The following is a 23,427-nucleotide window of genomic DNA, read 5'->3' as shown; positions in this document are numbered from 1 at the left end:
AACTGCTCTCCAGATTTTCTCTTGGAGGTAATTTGCTCCAGGCTACTTTTTAACTTTCTGAAATGTAAAGTAATTGCAGTTCAGGTTTTAATTGTATGTCTTTTTCTCCTTTTCAAGAATATGCTGCCTGGACACATCACTTTGTTATTTAAAGGGCTGATAAATGTGTCTAAGTTGTATTTATTTCTGTGGCAATAGAATTCAAATTAATGCTAACCAGAAGATCTTTTAATGCATAAGTAGTAGGAAAGGTATAATTAAATCTCTCTGAAAAAAAATTACAGGATATTTCATGAATGTCAGTAACATAGTTTTAGCCCCTAAATAATTTTCTTTGCCACAGATACCTTTTAGGGTTGTGTCTACCAGAACCTTAAAAATGTATGTCTTGAGAAAACAGTAATTTTTTTCCCTTCTTTGCCCATTTGGGTTTGTGCTAATTTATTATGTTCATATTATCCCCCTAAATTATGCTTTTACAGATTCCAGAAAGTTCACAGTGTCATAATGGCACAGAAGGATTTTTGAGCTATGTGCAGAACATTTAGTTAAACACTTAAGCTGATGAGGAGTCTTTCTGTAGTTGGTGATTCTGTAGTTGGTGATGATAAGAGCATCCCAGAGTTCCTTGGTTGAGGACAAACCTGAAAGATTAATCCACTATAAAGGAACAGACTATGGCTGAAGAATTTACACAGTTGCATTTTTTGGAAGAAAAACTGTGTGCCACATGCAGAATTACTCACTTCAATTAATCAGTCTTTTAAAAATGGGTAACTTCTTCATAATCTGGTTCAGCCACTTGTGGAAGAACATTGAACTCTTGCTCACTGCTCAACGTGAGCCCCATCAGGGGTGAGTGGAGTGATTTCTGTTTCTTCTGGCCACTTCCTTCCTAGTGTTGGGCCAGTGTGGTTTGCTGATGTCAAGGCACTGTTGGCTCACATTTGGACTGGCATCCAGGATGACCACAGGTCCTTTCCAGACAGTTGCTTTTCAGCCAGATGTCTGGAGCTCTTCTGCTCCAAGTGCAGAATTTTGCATTTCTTGCTGAGCCCCCTGAAGTTCCATTTCTTGCCTTCCCTTAGTTTGTAACTTGGAGGTGAAGCACTGAGTTTTTAATGTTAGATATCACTGGGGATGTTTTAGATGTTTTTCTGTCTACAGTGCACAGTGAACATACCCTAAGCTTGGCTGGCACCAGAGTGAATTTTCTGTATGTTTTTTCATGAATCAGTGTACGTTTTTGGCTACCACCAGCTGCCAAGATTGTTTGAAATATACCAAATAGCCTTAGGCATTTCTGCTTAAAAAACAAACTTGTTGATTCTTTTCTTAGTGAGAAAGATGGCATTTTTATCTGATATCTCAAATAGCAATGGTAGAAATTATATCTAATGTGCAGTGGACTTGAAAGAAACCAATATTATTTTTAGCTTGCATAAAAATAATCATAGGTTCTTAGCAAAACAGAACCATGTAGTATATTGAAACTGCCATTTTCCTTTTTCTGTGGAGACTGTTGGTTAAAGTTCAGGTACCAGCAGTATCATTTCTGGATGCTGGGATTTAAGTATGGGCTCTGTAACAGTGATGACTGACATGATTCAGCTGTAGGTACAAAAGGTTTTGTTTTATTTCATCAGCTGTAGGTTGGTTGGAGAGACCTAGGTAGAGCTACAATCCCCTCCCACCTGCAGGGAATGGGGAAAGTTATGTTCAAGCAGCACCTGAATGTTGCCACTTGGGAATCCCCTGCTGCAGCCATAGATGCATGGACTCGTTCATGTAAAGACCCACACAAGTACTGCTCACCATTTGTTTTTCCAAGTCATGGAGACTGACAGGTGTGTTTTCTTCATTTTCAAAGGGAAGATGAACTGTAGAAAAACCAATGATTTCTACAGGACTCACAGGAAAACTTCTGGTGGAGGTGATGAGTCAGTTTGGGAGTTCTATTAGAGTTCTTATATGCACAAGAAATTCTGCATAAGACTTAAACAAGGAGGGAGAAGGGGTATTCTATCTTGGATTTGGTGGCAGGATGCATATCCATCCTAAAAATAGCATGTGCTTTCTGTCATGGAAGAGCTTTCTGTTTGAATTGGACTAATCTCTGGAATGTATCCTCCTTGAGACAAGGTTTGTTTTTTTTTTTTTTTTAATTTTTATTCTATTAATTACTCTCCTAGACAGTGAAAGTGATCTTACCTATTAGAAATATCCCAGATGGTTAAAGTGCCTCTTGAAGTGCTTGGTGTGCATAGGTCAATGTAGATTATTGGAGGCTGGAGAACAGTAATTTGTGGGGAGAAAATTAGGATGATGTAAGCAAAGGAAAGGCTCTTTGAAGCATTTAATGCATAAGGTGTTTGTTTTTTAAACACTTAAGACTTGTTTTTTTAATAAATATATGCTACCCTCAAAGTGTGAAAACCATGGGATGAATATCTTTGTAGATTACTAAAGTAAAGAAACAAAAATCCACACTGTGACCAATTCAACTCTTGCTTTCAATTGTGGAGGTTCCCCTCCACACTTTTAGCATTTATCAGTTTGCATTTCAGTGAGAGTAAATATATTGGTTGTTCTAGTCCTTTCAATGATTATTAGAAGATACTGCCAAATATTTCAAAGTGTTTGAATTCTTTTTTCTGGAGTACTATCAATGCATCAATTACTGTAATATCTAGATTATTAATGTGTTGTGACCTTTTGGGGACTCTGAGAGGGCTTTAGACAACACATAAAACCTAAGGTTGTCAGGTTCTTTTTATTTTGCTTCTTTCTGATATTCACTGGTTTTGTTACATGAAGAATAGGAGCAAATTTACTAAAATTTCTGTTAATGCTGAGAATAATCACTCTCTTAGAAGGTGAACAGGAAATGGATTTGTAGTGCCCAGAACAGAATTAATCACTCCTATTTATTTGAGCCAACCTGCTGTATCTTATTTTATATTTAAATATACTGCATTTATTAAATATTATATTAGATATATCACCAGTTGTTATTATTTCTCTTGGAGATTTTTTTCAATTATTTTGGCAAAGTCTGTTTATAGTCACAGCTGTAATTATACTCCAATTAGCTGACATTGGGAGACAAACTGTTTCATTGCTTTGAAGGGGTTAGTATGTTGGAAACTGAGAACTGTATAGAAAAACAGTATGCAGTTGCAAATAAAAAAAAAAAAAAAAAAAAAAAAAAAGAAGAAGAAGAAGAAAGCAGGCTCTCTGACATTTTGTTAAGGAAGTGATTGATGCATGAGTCTGTTTTGCCCTAATAAGAAGTGAACAATTCTCTTTACCCCTACATTTACTCTTCAGTTGAAGTAATAGATGCAATACAAGTGTCTGTGGGGTTTTTGGGCTGTTTTTTTTTTTCCCTTAGTAGAGTTGTTCTGCATATTATAATAATGTTTTTCTTGTCTTGCTTTCCATGCTTTTCAGCAGTTCTGAATTATATATAAACCTCACATGTATAGGCTTTGTCTTGTCTTTCAGTTCACTTCATGATTAACATTGCTGTTGACCAAAGTTAAGCAAATGCAATGAAGGCTGAAATATTTCAGATTAATTATTGGAAATTGTTCCTGCCTGGTGAATATCGGTATTCAGTGCACACTCACACCAGAATAAAGTGGCTGGTCATTAGCTTCCAGTCCTCAGTGTCTACACTTGACATTTCCTCAAAAAAACCCCATCATCATACTCCTGAAAGATACAGGGATCACTTTTGGAACAAACACACTTGTTTTAGGGGGGTTTTGGAGAGTTGGTTTGGAAATTGAAAAACATTGCATTCATCACCATGCTCAAAAGAATGATTTATTCATGTGTTTCAGTTAGAGTTGTTTTTGTCTCTGTCTCTCTAATGGACTGCACTTTGGGATATACAAATCATTTGAATGTGTCATACTAAAAACTGGTGGCTGAAAACTGTTGTCCCAGCTGGAAACCATGAGAACTGTGGAAAGTTTCCTTTTCTGCTTTGAAAAGGATAAAGGTCTTTTGTTAGGATCAATTCTTGTGGTAATCCTATGTAGATTAATGTGGAAGTAAAATAACGTGCCTCTATGGAATGGGTTGGACAGGATAAGCAAAAGAACTGTTCCTCTATTAGATAATTCATGTAGTAATGGTTTCTGTAAAGGAAATGTATAAAGAGCAGAAAACTGCCATTTTGAAAAGGAGGTAGAAGGGAGAGCTACTCAATGGTTATTTGTTCAGAGTTGAGAGATTATTTTAAATATGATTTCCTTAATTATTCTATTTAGGCTGTCTCATGATGTTGGTTCTCATGACCATATCTCAGCTTGCTACATGGGTAACTGGCAGGAGCATCATCAGCTCATGAACCAAAGAATCCAGCTTGCTGCAAACGGAGCTCCATGGAAGATGTGAAAGTAATCCAAATACTGCTGTAGGAACTGGGGGTTCTTCACCACACCCCAAAATGTACTTGTTCAAATCAGGCATTTTCAAATTAATTTCTTTTTCCATCACTTGTAATGTGGAAGGTGCTGTCTGACAGCCCTGGAAATTAAGTCCTCTATTTCTCCACAGGACAGGTATAGCAAGGGCAGCAGCAATGCAAGCTTCCCCACACTGTCCTGCCAATGCTCCTCAGCCCAGTTCTGAAGAGGTCACTTCTGGAGGTGAGTGGGTGGAAGTCTCTGTGCAGAGACTGCTGCAGGGCAGGGGTTCCTGCAGGACAGGCTGTTGGATGGAGGCTGGCCCCTTGTCCTGAGTGAGCCACCAGTCTCTAACAGACAATCACTTTATGTATCATGAAGCAGTGTGGGCTGGATTCGTTGAGGTTGCATTATTCTGCTTGACTGTTGTCACATTTTGATATTTCTTTGTTGTTGGATGGCACCTGTACATTTTTTTCTTTTTGCACTCTTTTTTGTTAAAGACTTTGTCAATGCTTTATGTACACGTCTCCAAAGTGGCATGTGAATAACTGAATGCAGCCTGGTTGTAAATGTGGTACAGAAAAGCAGTAACTGGTGGCAGCCATGTGTGCAAGAGGAGCTGTAGGGCACTAGACCAGGAGGCATGCTTTGAAGTGCACCAGAGATTGATAAGAAAGTGTATGTTGGTTTCCAGTATCTAAATGAATGATTAGGTTTCTGTTGCAAAGCCGTATCTTAACCATTTCTCTTTTCATAATTACTATGTAATTTAGATATTAACATCAATTAAGCTGGTAAACTAATGTTCTTTTTTAGATTATTTTACAATTAATGAAATCTGCCTATCTAAAGCTAGACATGCAGCATTGTACACTATATGAAACTAAAGAGTATGTATTGCAGTCACAATAGATAGTAGTCATCCAAACCAGAAATATGTGATAAATTATGTGAGAGGAATTAATGACTGATGCAAGTTTTCAGAACAACAATAATGAGTGCTTACCAGTTTGGCAAATTAATTCTGCTGTATTCCTGGAGTTACTTAAGCACTACATACTTCAAATACAGTAAGATATATTCTGTTTTCAGCCAAATTTACATCTCTTAAACACAGAAATAAATCTGAGAAAATGGGAAACAAAGGCTTAGCAAAGCTGTTAGGTCATGGTGAATTACTTTTCTAGTTTCAAATGCTGTGTGAAGGATTTGCAATGCCTTGACAGTCATTTGTAGTTGAGGCCCTTAAGTCTGTTTAACTCTGTTTCTGTGGCTGTAAACAGGTGTGATAACAAGAGACCATAGTACAGTTCAATAATTGTATAAATTTAGCGCTATTCCTGTCTATTTCCACAAGATCATAGAGTAAGAAGAGTTAATTTTTCTAGTCAAAGGAGACTTCCTGAAGAGACTTCCTAATTTTTTAACTTTAAAGGATATGAATCAGAATAGTATTCATTTCATATACAGCTAAAACAGTTCCTGACTTTAAAAAAAAAATTTGTCAGGTAGCAGGAGCTATGGACTTCCATTCATAATTAAAATTAATGACAAAGTCCTGTTGAGAAGTCATTTGAGACTGATCCATAAAGTGGAAACCAGTTTGAGGATCCTTGTCATGGGAATACACAGCATTAGGACATTTGCTAATAATTCACTTTACTGAATGTTTGTATAGGGCCAATAAATCATGTGGATTTGATTTTTTTCAGCTCTTTTGAGTGCAGTGCAGAGTGCTAATCTCTTACTGATGTTGGCAAAGCTGTAGAGAGGTCCTGAGTTGGCTTCCCACACACCTGAAGCCCAGAATCTCAGCTCAAACCTCCCTCTCTGCCATGTAAACCTTTGAAGATAATTATATACCTTGTCACAATTAAACCCTTTTTATAATAGACTTTATTTTAAATTCAAGTACAAAAATACATTTTCAGTACAAACACAAAAGAGTGGTCATAGAGACTGTTCCTTCAAACACTATTTATTCATGCCACATTCATCTTTGTCTCTGCATCTGCTTTCTGTGAATACTGATTAATATAAAGTCTGATTTTTTTTCTGCATATTTACATTGAATAGTGGTGATCTAAAGTAGAGCATGTATAAACCAGCATGTATGGCCCAGAGCATCCAGAGCTCCTTGATCCTGGAGTCCTGACTTATACAAATCTGTTGTTTCTACTGTGACTGCTTCCATGAGAAGAGGTTTTGCATTGCATTCATAGTTACAGATTCCTATCTTCCCTGGCTTCCACTTTACCAACTTGTCTTTACCTCCAGTTTATCCTAGTGATTGTGGAGCCTCTCAGAGCTTCTGCCCAGGGACTGTGGTTATCCAGTCTTTCAAGAGGATATATTTTCCTGAGGATGCAGTAAATTGGATTGAGGCTTCAGGCTCAATTTACAAACCCCTTTTTTTTTCACCAACCACTAGATAACAGAGTTTAAGAGGCATAGTCAGAATTTTGGATCAAGTGTCAGAAACAGGCTGCAAACAAAGAACAAGAAACACTTTAGGTTCACATTGAATAATGTGTGGTCTTTGCACAATTTGGGAAGCCCCATGCTAAAATGTTCATTTTTTTGACTTTGTATCTGTGAAGATAATACAAATCTGTGTTTATAATAGATCCAGGAAGGACTTTGCTTATTCCCAGTCTCCTGGAGATATGTCTTGAAAACTGTTTGCCTGGAAGGTTTGGAGTTAGGGCATTGGTCTGTCTGTGACAATCTGGAAGAACTCTGTACTTTTAGATTGTTCAAAAGGAAGTGCTTATTTCAGGCACCTAGAAATGTTTCATGTGTCAGCAGTGGACTTCTAAAAGTAAATTATTGAGATACAGCTGAAGGAAATGCCTTCTAATCAAAGCTTTATGCCACTGGTATGTAAGTAAAAGGGAGACTAAAAAAGCTGTCAGAAATGAAATCTCATTGCACAACTATCAGGCTGTGCAACTGGTTTCACAGTTATCACAGTTATCACATAGTTATCACAAGCATCTATCATGTTACTGTTTAAATTATTGGACTGTAGGAAGGATTTTGTCACTTCTCTCTCTAAGTTTTGTGAAGGACTAAGTTTTTAGGTCCATAAGTCTTTAGGTTCACAGTTTAAGTGCAGTGGTTTGTGACAAGATGACCAGCTGTATAACAGAGTATATGAAAAATTCTTGGTTTTAAATTTGTTTAGTGTTCTGCAGCAATACTATGACATCTGTAAGGGTTTAAGTGTTGCCACATGTGGAACTCATTGCAGAAGCATTGCTGTGAGCTCTTATAGGGCAGGGAATACATTTTCCTGTGCACACATAAAGCAAATCCTCCCAAGCCTTTGGATATTCTGGTGATGCAGGTAATATGTATTTAGAGGAGAATCTGTGCAAGGAAAAACAAGCAGATAGTCCCACAATAATTTCACCCATTTAATTATTTTCTTTCAAGTGCCTAGAAAATTTAGGCTTACTAATTGCTTTTGAGAGTGTCACCTTTAATCTTGTAGCTGAGTATTTGAACTGAGATGTTGAAAACAGTTCAACTAAAAAAATGCTGCTTACACAGGATGAGATATGGAGACAAAACATGGAAAGTTGATACAGAATGTAAATCCTCTTTCAGGAGCCTTATGAGAATGCCATCTGATTATCATAATGGCAACACAGGTAACCATCATTCTCTGCATTCCATAAAATCCTGACTCACAAATGAGCTCAGTTTTCACAAAGTCAAACTATAAGATCAACTACAAAACCCCATGGTTTTTGTTTTTGTCATTCTTCAATTTCTAGGAAGCCTGATGAGACCTAACAGCTCAAGAGGCTGATGAAATCTAAATTTTCCCTAAGTTTTTTCTACTTAAGTATGCTGCAAATGAAAAATTAGCAGAGTAAATACTGAGATTCTAGAATTGTGAGATTTTCTGGAGCAAAAGGAAGATTTATTTACACTTAAATACTGTTTGCAGTTTCTTTTTTAGGCTTATATACTGTGCATTTGGAGTTGATAGTGAATTTCTCCTGCACTTTAATGGCTGTTTTGCCAGGAGGCTGTGGATTTTTGTATATTTTCTTTTGCTTGATCAGATATTCTAGGCTCTTACAGGGAGATGAAGCAAATTAGGAAATGTATTCTTTTATTAAAAATACTTAAGAACGTGCTTCAGGGAAGAGAATTTGTTTTAAAGGACAGATGCATCTTAAAAGCACTTAATCAATCCCTTAATTTTTATTAATCTGTAATGAAAAAACCCCAGTGATTAAAATCCCAGGAAACTGATGTGAATTTACGTGCTGAGTTGTTAGCTGGAATTTAGAGGCTTTGCTGTAACAATCTATCAGATCCTATCTCTGTGTTAAGTGCTAAATGACCTTGTGCCATTTATATTGCTCTGTGGTTTGTCAAAAGAAAAAGAACTTAATTTGATAATTAAGTAGGAAAGAATGAAAAAAAATGTATTTTGGCAGTTTGTGACCAGGTTGGGAGAGCAACGTCCTGTTTGTTCTTTATGATGGAGGCAGTGGAGATAACTTAAGAATTACATTTATTCTGGATAGAAATTGGTTTTTTAATTTTTCTTAATTCGAAGTTTTTTGGTTTTTTTCACTAGTGTTTATACTAACACTGTTTCTTTGTGAGAAAGGAGTCTCTGTGTTGGTGTACTTGATTTTGTAAGAGTGGTGGATTGAAGGCTGCCTATTTATGTCATGTAGAGCACAATGGGACAGCATTCTTTAACCTCCTAAGAAAAAACATTCAGAAGAATTATGTGTAATTGGAAAGGAAACTTTAATTTCAGATAGGTTTTTGAGGTTGTGTTTCTTTTAGGATTTTGGGTAGGTATTATTTTTGTTCGTTTTAAATTGCAATTTAGCTGCCAAGTTCTGAATGTTTGGGAATAGTTTGAAGGTCTGTTTGGAAGTAATTGATTCAGTATTGTCTCTGATGGGATGTGCTGTCCCCAGAGGTGCAGAGGACACTGGGAGACCTTTAGGGGCTCTGTGGGGTGAGTGCTGCTAGATGAATGCTGGTGCTGCTGCTTCGTGCCCTCCCCCTGATTTCTTCTGCATCTCCCTCCCTATAAAATATCCTCTTGGCTAAGTGCTTGTGCAGAATAAAACTGATGTTATGACCTGTATACTTGGCCTTTCTTGGTTTTGCAGTGACTGTGACAAGTGCACTATGAACTTGCTGCTTCTATCCTTGAACCTGTCAGTAAATATGTAGGGATTTCTTGTGTGGAGTAATCTCCTTTGCTGGGGATAATGCAAGTGTATGTTTTCCTGTAACTTGGACTGGAATCTGACACAAGTTCTGAGCAGATCTCATGCTGATTTTGAGCTGGGCACTTCACAAAGTAAAGGAAGCTGGGAAGCAAATTGAGTTGAGCCTTGCCTGCAAGTAATAACATATTTCAATCTGTGGTGCTGCTGGTTTCACACTGATAGAGATCATTAGTACCTTCCTAATGATGGTATTTTTCTTCCTAATATTTATGCTCTTTGCTCATGCTATTATCTTGGCTATGGAGATTCTGTGTGCTGAAACTGCTTAGAGATGAGGCTGTGTCATGGAGATCTGTTCCACACATTGATCCTGTCCTTGACTTCCTGTCACAGGAGCAGGACATGAATGAAGACACTGCTACTATGTTAATGTTAGATACAGAAAACATCTTCTCTGTTCACAGGATCAGTTTTGTAGTATCAGTGTACAAAAGAAACAGCTGAACTGATGTTTCAGGCAGTTGGCTGTAGAACTGCATGGAAATGGGAGTGGAGGAGTGTCTGATATCAACAAATCAGGAAAAGTCATCATAAAACAAACCTAAAGCCTCTTCCATCCTGAAGAGATGGTGCCAGCAAGGAGATCTACTTCTCTCCTCACTGGTTAGCTTAGAAATTTCCCTGCAGAAGAAGAACTTGTTTTACATTGTCTACAGACAGTGTGTCACCAGTTAGACTGTGCTTCATCTGGACAGCCAAGTATGCCTCTTTCTTTCTTTCCATGAGCCAAGTAAACATAAAACCTAAACTGAAGATTTGATGATAGGGAAAAACATCTGTTGTTGCTCACTCTTTTAAGAGTCTGGTGCTGTGCTAGAGGGCAGAGAGCACTGTGGTATGAAACCAAACATTTCACTGAAGTCACTATTGCTAATTTCAAGTGAATGTTTCCATGGGCTGTGTCTAAGACCCAGTGTAATCTAAATGTTAGATGTCACTTAAAAATATGTGATGAATGGTGGGATAGAGACAGAGATGCATGGTGGGAAGGAAGAGAAGGCTTTAATAGTAAAACTGTAGGGTGTGCTCACTCATGATCACCCTACTCTTTATCCAATACCACAAAGGGAGAAAATCCTAATCATGCCAAGAGCTGAACAGCTGTTGCTCTTCTATACAAGCTGAAGCCTTCAAGGGTGCATTTACAGAAAAATAAAACTGGAAGCATGGAATGGGTATATGTAACAGGACAGACTAAGCCAATTAATGTCTAACTTAGAAATATGCATATATGTACATATATATGAAGGGTATATATATGTATTTGTAGTAGATGATTTTTTTTTCTCAAATCAGAATAAGGTTTTGCATTTAATTTTAAATGTTTTCTCTTTGATCTGCCTCTTTAAATCTGATTGAGGGAAACAGAAGGTTCTCTTATTGGAACATAAGCTGCTCTGCAATGCACTTCTATTTTGAATGCTCTGGGATTGTTATGTGTTTTTATAGTAATAAGTTAAATAAATAGACCTATATCAGCAATTTTGAGGATATGAGCTTAGTGTGCAAACATCTGTTGTGTATATTTGATGTGTCCCCCTGCCTTTCCAATAAGCCTTTTGAGATGTATCTTTTCAATATAGTTATCCTGCAGTGCTGGATAATGCTGACCATTATTCTGTGATGACAAGAATAGTATTGTGAAGATATTTATAAAAAGTAAATTTATAAAAGATAAATTCTTTTATCTATTCAGTTTTCTTCTCTTTCTATGTAGCTCTCTCTTTGTCTCTTCTAGTGAAGTGCTTCTATTTTGAGGACTCCACAGAAGAAAAAACTGACATACTGACATCCTAAATATTGCTTGTGGTAGCTTCTACAGTTTGAAGTTTTTGAGGATAAGGAAGGACTTGGCAGTACCTGGGTGTGCACATGAATGATTCCCTCCCCCCACTGTTCTTGCTGGCAGATGGTCCTTGAAGGACTTTTGCCAGCAAGTGCAAGTCAGAATAGCCCCTAGGAGTGACTGATACCAGGCAGCCTTTCCCCCTTGCTGAGCTCAGCAGAACAAGCCTGCCAGTGAACCTGATCTATCATTTTCAAAGTTATTCCATATTTTTTGTCTCAGAAATCACAGTAGTGGCAGAGCAGAGTGTTTAGCTCCCCATGAGAGTTGTCAAACATAACCAAATATGAAATGAAATGTTACAAAATAAATGCCTGGGAGAGTGAGTTTCCAGTCTTAATGCTGCAACAACAGAAGTACTTTTTAAAATATAAGCTTACATAAATTTTTTGTTCTAAATGTTTCCTTCTGAAAAAGCACAATTAAGACGATTTTGCTGGTTGGGGCGATCTTCAGGATGACAGTAAATGTTGCTCTGTAGCATCACTCTCACTGCCATAATAGTTCTGGAAAGAACTGCTGTGCTTTCACCCCCTCTGGCAGTTGCTTGCTCACTCCCCCACCAGCAGGATCAGGGAAGGAATTCAAAGAGTAAAATCTAGAAAACTCATGGGTTGAGATGAATGCAGTTTAATAGGGAAAGCAAAAGCCACACACACAAAGCAGGATGAGGAATTAATTCACTGCTTCCCATGGGCAGCAGGTGTTCAGCCATCTCCAGGAGAGCAGGGCCCATCACATGTAACAGTGACTTGGGAAGATAAATGGCATCACTCCAAATATCCCCCTTCCTCCTTTTCCCCCCCACTTTATACACTGAGCATGATGTCACATGGTCTGGGATATCCCTTGGGTCAGTTTGGGTCACCTGTCCTGGCTGCTTCTCCCTCTCAACTTCCCATGCACCCCCCACATCCTTGCTAGCCATGAACCAAAAGCAGAAAAGGCCTTGGCTCTGTGTAAGTGCTACTCAGCAATAACAAAAACATTTCTGTGTTATCAACCCTGTGTTCAGCACAAATCCAAAATACAGCCTCATAATAGCCACTGTGAAAAAAACTACCCCAGCCAAAATCAGCACATTGACCCAGATTTAAACAGCAAATATGTATTTAATAATTAATAGATTCCTTTTGTGTGAAATAATGGAACTTCATTTTGCAGATGAGAATTCCTATTTTGTATTAATTCATTTTGAATTTGTATTTCTCCTTCCATTTTAGTTGTTCCAAATCCTCCCCTGAACACTTGTTCTCTGCCTGACCTCTAACACTGTGGATTAAAAAAAAAAAGAACTCCAGATGGTTCACTTCATAGAATGAGGGCACCTTTGTTTGTAAGGCATTTACATGAGTTAAAAATCCAACAAAGAAAATAAAGTATCTTCAACAGTGGTCCTTAAAAGTTATGTATGCAGTTTCAGACAACCACAATTGTAGTGTGAGATTGTATAAGTATCTCTCAGACTTTCCACAGGTTATCAGAACTGATGAAACTGTGTCTTTCATTGGTATGTATGCCATATTTTCTGGTCTGTATTGTAACTGCTGCAGTAGCAGGTGGTTTTCTACAGCTTTGCACCAGTGGGGTTTGGTATCTGGTCATCAGTGAGTGGTTACAGAATACAGCAGGGGTCAGTCCCCTGTGTGCCCCTGGATCAAAGCAGGTATCTTTTAGTATTTTGTGATGAGTATCCTTCAAACTGCAGAATTCCAGTCTGAATTCTGGGACATCCTCTCTCTGTGACCAGGCTTGGAAGAAGTGCTGGAGATAAATAAGAGATTATTTGACAGAATTACTTGTGAAAATGCTCCTCTTACATGCATTTGTTGTGGTTGTGGTAATAATTGCAAGGTATCAGAACTGATGGGTGGCTAAACTTTTCATCTTTGAAAAAGGTTCTTCTAACTCCTTTGTACCAACCATGAAAATCCTAACCTTAAGAATAAAAATTTCCAAGGACTTTGATAATGCAGAGATTTAATCAAATGTGTTGTTCATTCTGCCCTAAATCAGGATGAGATGCATATCTTTCCTGTTATTTAAACTGTGATAGCACTGAGTCACTAGGCACAGCTGGCTCCATAAACACAGAGGGAGGTGGTTTCTGCCCAGAGGAATGTAGTGTTAAGTATGAGACAAGAAAGAGACAGTGTGAGGAAATATTAAAACAGGAGAAACATGAGGTCATGATGACTGGTCAGCACAAGAAGCAGCTGTAATAGGAACCTGGCTGCCAAGTGTCTTTATTTTATGGTAGTCCATTTGTTGCAATGCCCTGAGGAGTATGGTTTGTTTTATCTGAGCTCCAGAGTGGAATGTAGATCAAGCTGATCATGCAGTCTCTGAAAACATTCTTCACATTGAAAATATTCTCACACTGCCCTTTGTCATTATTTTCTGCAAATAACAATGCAATAATAATAATTATCTCTACAATAATGTAGCAACTGTACTTATACTCAGTTGTACGACAGCGTCCTTGAATAACCTGGCACTCCAGTGATTACTCCAAAAAACTTAAGCCCAGAGAACTTTGCAGGTTACCAGTGAGCTATGAAGCATTTTAACAAAATATATAGAAATGCATGAGAGTTCCTCAAAAATCTACCACATAAGTGTGCAGAAAGAGAATAGTGGTCATGGTAGTCATCTTCTTTGGAGAAACTTACAGGGCTTCACATGGGTGAAAGTCCTAAGTATTTTTAGTGTGAATGGATTTTGACATGAATGTTTTTATGTTTATTTAAGAGATATGTACAGGAAAATTTGTCACTGTGTTATGTAATTTAAATGCAATGCAGTAAATCTTTAAGCCTTGTCATGAGGACCTGACATGCCTTAAGTGCTCTCTCTGTCCACAAATGGCTCTTTAGTGAGGTAAAGGGCTGGTGATGCAGGGGTCAGACAGAGTAAAGTGCTCTCCAAAGTGGCTTTTCTGCAAAGATGTTATTTTCTTGTCTACTACCACATTCTAGGTAGACTCAGTCTCCCTCCCTCTCTCTCTCTGATGGAATTCTAAGCCATAATTGATTCTTAATCTATCCTCAGAGATTTTTTATGACTCTCTCAGTTATTCCTAGCAAAACCGGATTTAAATTGAGTTCAGCTGGTCTAAGCAACAGATGTCAGGTATCACTAAAAATGAGGGGTCATGTAGGAGAAAGCCAAAAGTATTCACTCTTTTTGTAATCTTGACCAAATGAATCTTTTACTCCCTGCATGTTTTTCGAAAGAGTTTTGTATTCTTTCTGTTAATTAAATACTGGGATATACATAACGTATGAATATTGCTGTGGAATTGAGTAAAATTATTTCAGGAATGTGTATTTTTCTGGTTTACTTTTAATTCATTTTCACCCATTATTAAATTTAAAACTAAGAGAATTACAAGTAGTGTCATAAATCAATATGTGTCCTGAACTGCAGAGCAAGTAATTTTTATAAGAGGGCAAGCCCTTGTGTTTATAATAAATCAAGTTCATTATCTTTTGAGCTTCCTGATTAAAGTAATTAGTCATTTATGCTGATACAAAGCCACCAGTGAATTCTTTGCTTAGTTTCACAAATATTAAATCTTAACTTGTTTTGTAAGGGTCACTGGTTATAAACACTCCACATTGTAATGTAAATTTGTTGCTTTGTTAGTGGGGAAGTAGTTTCTGCCAATGCAAATTAATACACCGAGCAACTCTCCTGCAGTTAGAACAACCTGTCTTTAAATCTGAGCTCTGTAAAGTGATTTATAGTGCCCATGGGACACGGCAGGTGGAGCTGGCAGGGTGTGGGGGGTCCCTGTGCTCGGTGCTGGGGTCCCAGCTCAGAGGGGCTGCAGGGTGTGCAGCTGGGGGCTGCCCAGGAGGGCTGTGTGCCCTTCCCCACTTCTGCAGCTTCCCTCTCCCCTGCTCGCAGCTGCCATTCCCACCAACCACCATGGACAGCTCTGGTTTGTGCCGTTCGCTGATATTTGGGAAGTTGAGAACTGGATGTGCTTTTATATCTGCAGATCAGCACTGTTACCTGGGGGATTCAGTCCGGAATGTGAGTGTCACTCCAGCTAGGCATTAAAAAGGTCATTGCCCAGCAAAAATTCCTGCTCTTGGGAATAGCATGCATGAGATTGTACTGTGAGATTGTACCTCCTCCTGCTCTTCTTTAGCTGTTGGCAAGAGTAGTCTCTTCTGGGATAGGGTCAAACACAGCTTAATTTTCAGTATGAAAACAACTGTGTTCCTCTGGAAAGTTTCTCTGTTTCCAGGCATCACTTCTGACCAACATGTACTTGGTATCATATTTGTAAAACTTGCCCTTAGAATGGAATAAATCCTTACATTGAGGACAGAAGAGCAGAAGTCTCCTGAGCTGTTTTGTGGATCTTAGTTGGGTGTGCCTATGCTCACAGGTAGAACAAAGTAGGATGAGTTTGATAATTTCAGTGTAAGTTTAACTTTTCTTTTGAATATCAAGGATCTGTGAAAATGTAACATTAGAAAGCACCTAATGGTCTACTTTGCCTGTGACTCTTACTTAAAGAAAACAAGTCTTCTTTCTGCTTTGGTTTCTTTGTACAATTCCAATTCAAGGGTAATTGTGAGCCTTGAAATTCTTTCTTTTCATATTAGATTACATCCTTTAGGGTTAAAATAAGGGAAACCTTTCCAGCAGTTACTTTGGTCACCTGCTGTGAAGACTAATAATGCCATGCTAATCTCAAAAGGACTGTCAGTCACAGTCACATTTGAATTTCAGTGTTTCAGGAAGGAGACAATCAAGAGAGGGAAATTAGCTGAACTAGCGCTATGTTGTTCTACTTGATTTTAAAATCAAATATATCAAGAATGGAAGGTGTGTTTTTAAGGAGGTACAGATTTGTTTACAGGATGTTTTTGTGAATTTTAATGGTGCAATATTAATGAGACATTACTGTAGGTTCTTTTTTTATTTTAGCATATACTCCAGTGAGAAATAAGTAATAACATATGAGATGAGGATTTGAGAGATTTAGGTTATAAAAGAGGGTAATTGTGCCTAAGTGGAGGTTAACACATGAGCTCTGGCATTTGTTTTCCTGTTGTTAGTGATGAAACACTTCACAATGTTCACAGGGAAGCTTAAATGTGCTTTAGAGAAAGACTTTCCATATGCTAGAACAAAGAAAATAGATATTTTCAGGGATTTTTAAGCATTCTAGCATTTTCCACACACACACACAAAAGATGGGCCAAAAGAAGTTGTCTAAAAGGATGCACATTGTAATTTGAAAAGAAAATAGGTTCTAGTGACTGTTCACCACCTGGATTTTAATGCAGGCAATTACCAGGTCTTGCCTTTCAAACATTGTTATGTTAGAGCAAGAAAAAAGCCTATATTGTATTTTATATGACCTTTCTAATACTCTATATACACATATAGATTTGTGTTATTTGTCTTTGATTCACCAAATGTTTCTTATGTGTGGCTCAAGGCATTTATTTATTGCAAGACTTCAAGCTGTGGTAAGCAAGGTCATAGATTAAGAATTGATTTCCACAGTTGCTCTAGCATATAAAGTAAATTTCTCTTGGTTGGTTATAAAAACTACAGCTGGGTATAAATTCAGCTTTTCAACACTGTCTTGAAAAATAATGTTAAAACAAATGAGTAAATGCTCTGTATGTATTGCATGCTTCATTTAAACCTTCAGCTAAAACTTAAGGAAAGCAAATTGGTTTTGTGCTGCAAACTGCTAGGTAAAACTATGCCAATAATAAAGACAGTGGGTTTTTTATTTCACTTGTTCTTTCTTGTTATTACTTTATCTTTTTAATTCAGATTTCCTGTCCAGTTTCCATCAAATCATGTTTTGATCAATATCTTGATTAGTCTTTTTTTTTTTTTTTTTTTTTTTTACTATATGCTTCTGGAGACATTGCTAATTGCAATAGGAATGTGGGTTTCAAAATGAAACATGGCATTTCTTCTTTGGAAACAATCTTACAAGAAATAGAAAAATCCTGCTGTTTTATTAGCATTGTCTCTAATGTGAAACATTTTTTTTTAAAACTGAAGACTATATTTAGATTGAACTGAAAATTCACCTTGTCAAAGAAATGTGTTCTGAGGGTCTTTTTAATGTTTTCGTTGTGGGTTGTCATGTTGGGTTGTGCTTTTAAGGTGTGCTTTGTGTTGGTAACAGTAGTAGAGTTAATCTGTATGCAGAAATCAACTTGTGTAAATGTCAAATTCACTCTTTCTTGAATCTTTGCAGCAATACACAGATTCCTACTGACTACATAGTAAATCTCAAGTTGGAGAAATTGGCCTCTTAGACACATCTTTGAAGAAAATACTTCTGATATAATATCCTGCCTAGAAGAGATACAATAATATGTAGTTTGTTCCCAGATCACTATCAACATCATAAGGTGGCATTAAAAACCACTAGCTTGGCCTCTACTGTTTCTGCATGTGTCATAGCTACTGTTTCTGCTATTAGCAGAGGAACCAAATTGCAAGATGATTTTTCTAAGATAACAGAGAATGTTGTGTTAGCTTGATGGGAGTTGTTTTGCAGGGCACAGCCCACACTGTACCTTGTGGCACTGGTCCACAAGGGAGTAGTGTGGCAGAGGTTTTGTGGTACTCAGTTCTGCTAAAGCAATAGCTGAATTGCCAACCCTTTTGCACATTAGTGCATGAAATAAGTTTCTCACAGTGGTCACAATGTAAATGCAAAGCAGTTGGAAAGTGAGGTACTCTATGATGGGAGCAGTAAAACAGTTTGGTGAATAAAACAGGTAAGAGTTTGAAATATAAACTTTATTAAGGAAAATGTGTGTGGAAATGAAGTATCTCAGAAATCACTCCACTTTCCAGTTCAGATGGATATTTTTGAAGAATGAAGTTGTGAAATTCATCTGTTGGTAATGATCTCTATTCCCTCCCTGAACTGTATTTTGTAGGATTTAAATACTGAGATCTCCTTTCATGGCTGTTCCCAGCATACAGCTTAGCACTTGACTGTGTTTTGCAAATTTTTGAGTGGCAGTTTATTTTAATGTATTGGAAAGTGAGGATTTTGTCAGTTTTTAAAATGCCTGTGTCTGTAACAAACTTCTTTTTGACTTCATTGAGATTTTCATATGGAGATACCTCAAAAAATGCAGCTTTGTGGTGAAGTACAGTGAATTAATTCAACTCAGACTTTCTCAGAAAGCCTTGTTAGGAAGGAATTACAATTATCAAGTCTGGTAGTCAGGAAGGATTGTTGTTATTGTATTACTGCAGGACAACTCAAGCCTGGTCATGCCTGACTGAATGCAAAATTTATGCCTATTTCTAAAATGTAGATATCTTTTTTTTTAAAAAACACTGAAATATGTATGAAGAATTTTGGACTGATTCATTAACTTTGAATAAATTCTTACAGCAAATGAGTGAAATGAAGAGAAAGCAAAAATAACTAGCTTAGCAGGGTTCCTTGTGTGAGGTTGGCTGCCTGCAGAGACACAGGACTGCTAAACAGAGGTCACTGATAATTCATTGTAGATCAAATTGATGGTAAACTTAGAGAAGCATAACCTTTCCAAAAGCAGATATGGCACCACCCTCCGAGATTTATGGGCAGGATTTAACTATGTACACCTGAGCAATGTCTGTCTAGTGACAGCCTAGAAGTTTGGGCTTGTGTAGGAATCAGTTGTGGAAAATTCTGTTTGAAAAGGTGAACCTTGGAAGCATTCAAAGACAGGAATAGGGCCCTGGTCTAGTAGAAGGTATCCCTTGTCATGGCAAGTAGTTGGAATTAGATGATCTTCAAGGTCCCAAGATAATTGGACCAGATGATCTTCCAAGCAATACCATTCAAAGATTCTGTGATTTTATGACTTGAATCTTTGCATTTTAATTCTGGCATGTTTGTTATCTCAGCACTTGATTTGAAATGTAGAAAAGTGTGGTCTTTCTGACTTTAATTGGAAAATTAAACTTGTCAAGTTCCCTGAAGGTTTAATGTGAGCAAATATAAATATTCTTATCATACTCTGATTTTTTGTAACACAATTTGTGCTTCTTCATATGTTGTTATCAAAATGTACATGTACTCCAGTGGTAGTATTATGTTACGTTAGTGGGGATTAATGCTGCAAAATCCAATATCTGCAGCCGGAGGGCAAACCACATCATTTCAAAGAGATCAAGGGACTGCAGTCATTTACATTTGATTGGGCTTTCTTGGATGCATATGCAATTTCTCTGCACCCCACTGCACAGCACTTGGAGCCAGGCTCTGGTCTGAAGAAGGTGACTAATTACAGTAATTATCAATTGCTCTTTCTTCTGCACATCTGCTTGGCAACATAACTCCTTGGCTTGGGTTAAAACAGCACTGAGGCTTTTTTAACCACTCTGAGAGAAAAAATAGAAATCATGCAAATAATTATGGATTCCTGATTTCATCTTTCCACCGCCTGCTGCCTTCCTCTGGCAGAGATGGTTCTGTGAAGAACACTGAGGTAGAAGTTGTGAACAGCTTGTCTTGCTGAGACTCTTCCTGAGCCTCTTTCTGTGTTGAGTTCCCCCAACACCAGAAATATCTTCCCTAAGACTTCCCTAAGACTTAAGTAACATGTTCATTGGGTTTTTTCCCTCTTATGATAGCAATTTCATCAAGGACCAGATGGCAGCACCAAATGATGGTTGGGTCATGTGTGGCTCTATTCTGTTTTGATGGTGGAAAATGGGACATACTGTATGGTCTTAGTAGGGAGAAGGATTTGAATGAACAAGATGATCAAGAAACTTCCAAACAATGAAACTACATGACCAAAAGAGTTCTGTAATGTAGGTTTCAAATGCTCTGTGATTTAAAAGTATCAAACTTGTTGCTGCATTCTATTTTAAAACGACTTTACTCATACCTCACTCTTCTGTGCTTCTCTACCTGTGGAATTTTTCCTTTCTGGAAAGGCTGACTTGAAACATTTCAGGTTTCTCTCTCTCCTGTATAAGGGGTAAACACACAGCCAAGCATGAAGCAGTTCTTTACTAAGAATTCCACCTCTGGGGGGGTTACTCCATTGCTGTGATTGCATTTAAGCAGCTCTAGATTTTAGTACTGTTGCATCCTTTTGCTTTCAGTTTTTAATTAAAAGTTTTCATAGCCAGAGAACAGAATTATGTCTACTAACAGTGCCTCCCCCCAACCCCCCAAAAGGTTCAGCTGTGAGTGAAATGCTATTAATAGCAATATTGGTGCAGATGCCAAGTGGGAAGAGACAGCAAGCATGTAATAAAGAACAATTAATTAGTTTCACAATGAAATGTACATAAAATAATTAATTATTTAAAACAGGTTTTCTTTTGTTTATCTTCTTTTAATCTCAGTTTTCTGTAAGAATAATAATAGTAATTTTCTAACTAGGCAGCAGAGATTTTGGTTCCAGTTACTGTCTTAGTAAACTTGCACTGAAATGCTTGTATTTTTCAGTGCTGATGCTTAATTTTAGTAATCAACCCTTATGCATTGACTGTCTTGAAATTTAGTTCTTTTTACATCTACAGGTTTTCATAAAGGCATGCAGACTTCATTTAGTTAATCATTATAAGACAAAAAATGGATAAGACACTTGATGGATTTTTCATAAGGGCACACATTTTTGTTTACAGACAAGTGAACACATTAGGTTGTGCAACAGCTGTGTCTAAGTAGATGTAGAAGTAGGCATTTATGCTGGGCACAGATTATTTTTTCTCCCATATACTGGCATAAGGCCAAGGAAAAAATGTAATGTTTAGTTTCTTGACAGTGCACAATGTCCTTTGGTCAGTTACTTTATACAAACTTGTTTCTGTATTACTGTGTAGGAGCATTCATCATAAAAACCCTGATCTAAGCAGAATAAGATGACCTTTCCAAAAGCAAATTTGCAAGTACTTACATTTGAAGGGCTGTGGTTGACTTTTTAAAATTACGATTAGTTGATCATCTGACCTATTTGTCTAGAAAAAGAGTACTAAATCCTGTGACATTGACAGTAGAACTTTGATCATGGCAATCCAATATTTATTGCTTGAGGGCATTTGCTTTTATAAACAGGAACTATGATTGTTAATGTTCTTCTTAGTATCCTAAACCAGCATTTGGAGCATACATATTTCAGGTGTAAATACACAGCCAGAGCTTGATACTATTACTGTTGTATTCCATTTATTTATTTGATAAGTATGTTAATATTTTTAAAATAAGGAGTGTGGATTTTTTATTTTTACCACATTTTTACAACTTCATCACTAAAAATCAGCATTGTGGTGGATCCTTTCTGAGTCTCTGCTCTTTGGCAAACTGCAGTAGCCCACCTTCTGAAAAACATGCAGGTGGGTTTAGAAGAGCACCTTGAATTGCTTATTCAAGTTTAAGAAGAGGCATCAGCAGTGCAAGATGGCTGTGCTACACAACTTCCACTCCACTGGAATTCTGCTCAGTGTGTTACAGTGCCATGCACGTTCTGCTACATGGCATACCCCTACACTGGCTCAACCAGCAGAAAATCAAAAATCAACAAAAACATGCAGAGGCTGAGAGAGATGCATGAAGGAGCTGAAGAAATAGAGCTCATCTGGTGTGAGACTTCTAGGTATGCTCTTCTTTTTATCAACAAAATGGCGTAGTACTTGAACTATTGATTTTCTTTTTCCTGATGTCTGAATACAGATTTGTTTATAATATTTATTGTTTTCTTGTGATAGGAAGTTGAAGAAGGGAATTAATGTTGAATGCAGGGCAATCAATGTGAATATAATTTTTTTCCCTTTTCCATACCTCCAATAAGGCACAGTTGCATGGAAGAGCTTGAATGCTTTCCTATTGACATGGAAAAACAAAAGAGAAGACCATAGACTTGCAAATAGAAATTAGTTGTTATTTGCTCATTTGAAACTGGCAAGGAAACAGCTAACACATTGCTCCATGACTAGCTCAAAGTTACTATTGATACCTGAACAGTTTTATGTGTCACATCATTCATATACTTGGTTACTGTTCTTTCATTGTGTTTTCTGTTCTTGGCCTGTCTGAGTTCGTTTGTGGCAGAGAACTCTTTTCAGATGCATTTTGGTTTTTGTTTTCCTTTGTTTTAAAAACAACCATACTGCAAATCTTAGATGAGTGTTTGAGCTCATTCTTGCTTTGCTGTCTAGGCTATGAGCATCTAACACATCATAGTTCTCCACTTGCTGTAAAACTAATCTAGTAACTCCATGTTGTTCTGATTGTTTTTGTCTGTTTTTGCCTCTATGTGAGGATGTTTCTTGACTCTTTAGTACTTATTTTAATTAATTGACAGTTATTTCTCTTTTATTCAGAAAGAGAAGGTGCTGGTAAAAACTGGCTACACAGGACAGTAATAGCAAAACAATCAGCTATTTAGGCTCAATTTAAGGAAAAGAAATTTTACTTCCTTATTGTCCTTCTCTTAAATAAAACGTGAGATGGGTTTATTCTTTTGTCTACACCCATCTTTACACTTTCCTTCTTTATACTCATCTGCAAATCAAATCCATTGCTAAACTGAGATGCTCTCTCTCTACCTATACTTGAAATAACCCTAGGAGTTGTAAGAAGGTGAGCCCACATGAACTGTGTGTTTTCAGTCTGGGTAGCTGTTTGCAAACTGCTTGTAATTTGGTTTCACAGTACTCTCAGTGTGCCAGAGGAGAGCAATCATGTGGATATATAATATATTGCTCCTAGTCCTTTCAGGCCATGTGAATGAGCAGGAATCTGTGCTTTCCACCTTAATGGAGTCCTGCAATTTGGACTGATGTAACCTCTTTATAATGGGTAGAGGGTTTGGACTGTGAATCACCATTGAATTTACAAAGGAAAAGAAGCTCAGATACCCACTGA

The 23,427-nt window shown here is 37.4% G+C and overlaps 1 protein-coding gene across 3 annotated transcripts in view; it reads left to right on the top strand.

The window, feature by feature from the left end:
• Positions 1-23,427, top strand: part of PPP2R2C (protein phosphatase 2 regulatory subunit Bgamma) — a 187,161-nt gene that overhangs the window by 71,947 nt on the left and 91,787 nt on the right. Inside the window, exon 2 of one of the 3 annotated variants that reach the window (XM_056490558.1) lies at positions 4,575-4,661. The exons of the other annotated variants lie outside the window; for them this stretch is intronic. Within the exon in view, the coding sequence (XP_056346533.1) occupies positions 4,575-4,661 (87 nt within the window). The remainder of the gene's footprint in view (positions 1-4,574; positions 4,662-23,427) is intronic. 3 annotated transcript variants of the gene reach the window in all.

This window comes from Oenanthe melanoleuca, chromosome 4 (genome assembly GCF_029582105.1).
Source record: "Oenanthe melanoleuca isolate GR-GAL-2019-014 chromosome 4, OMel1.0, whole genome shotgun sequence".
Taxonomy (NCBI): domain Eukaryota; kingdom Metazoa; phylum Chordata; class Aves; order Passeriformes; family Muscicapidae; genus Oenanthe; species Oenanthe melanoleuca.
Note: the sequence above shows the minus strand (reverse complement) of the source record. Positions and strands in the feature narration are given on the sequence as shown.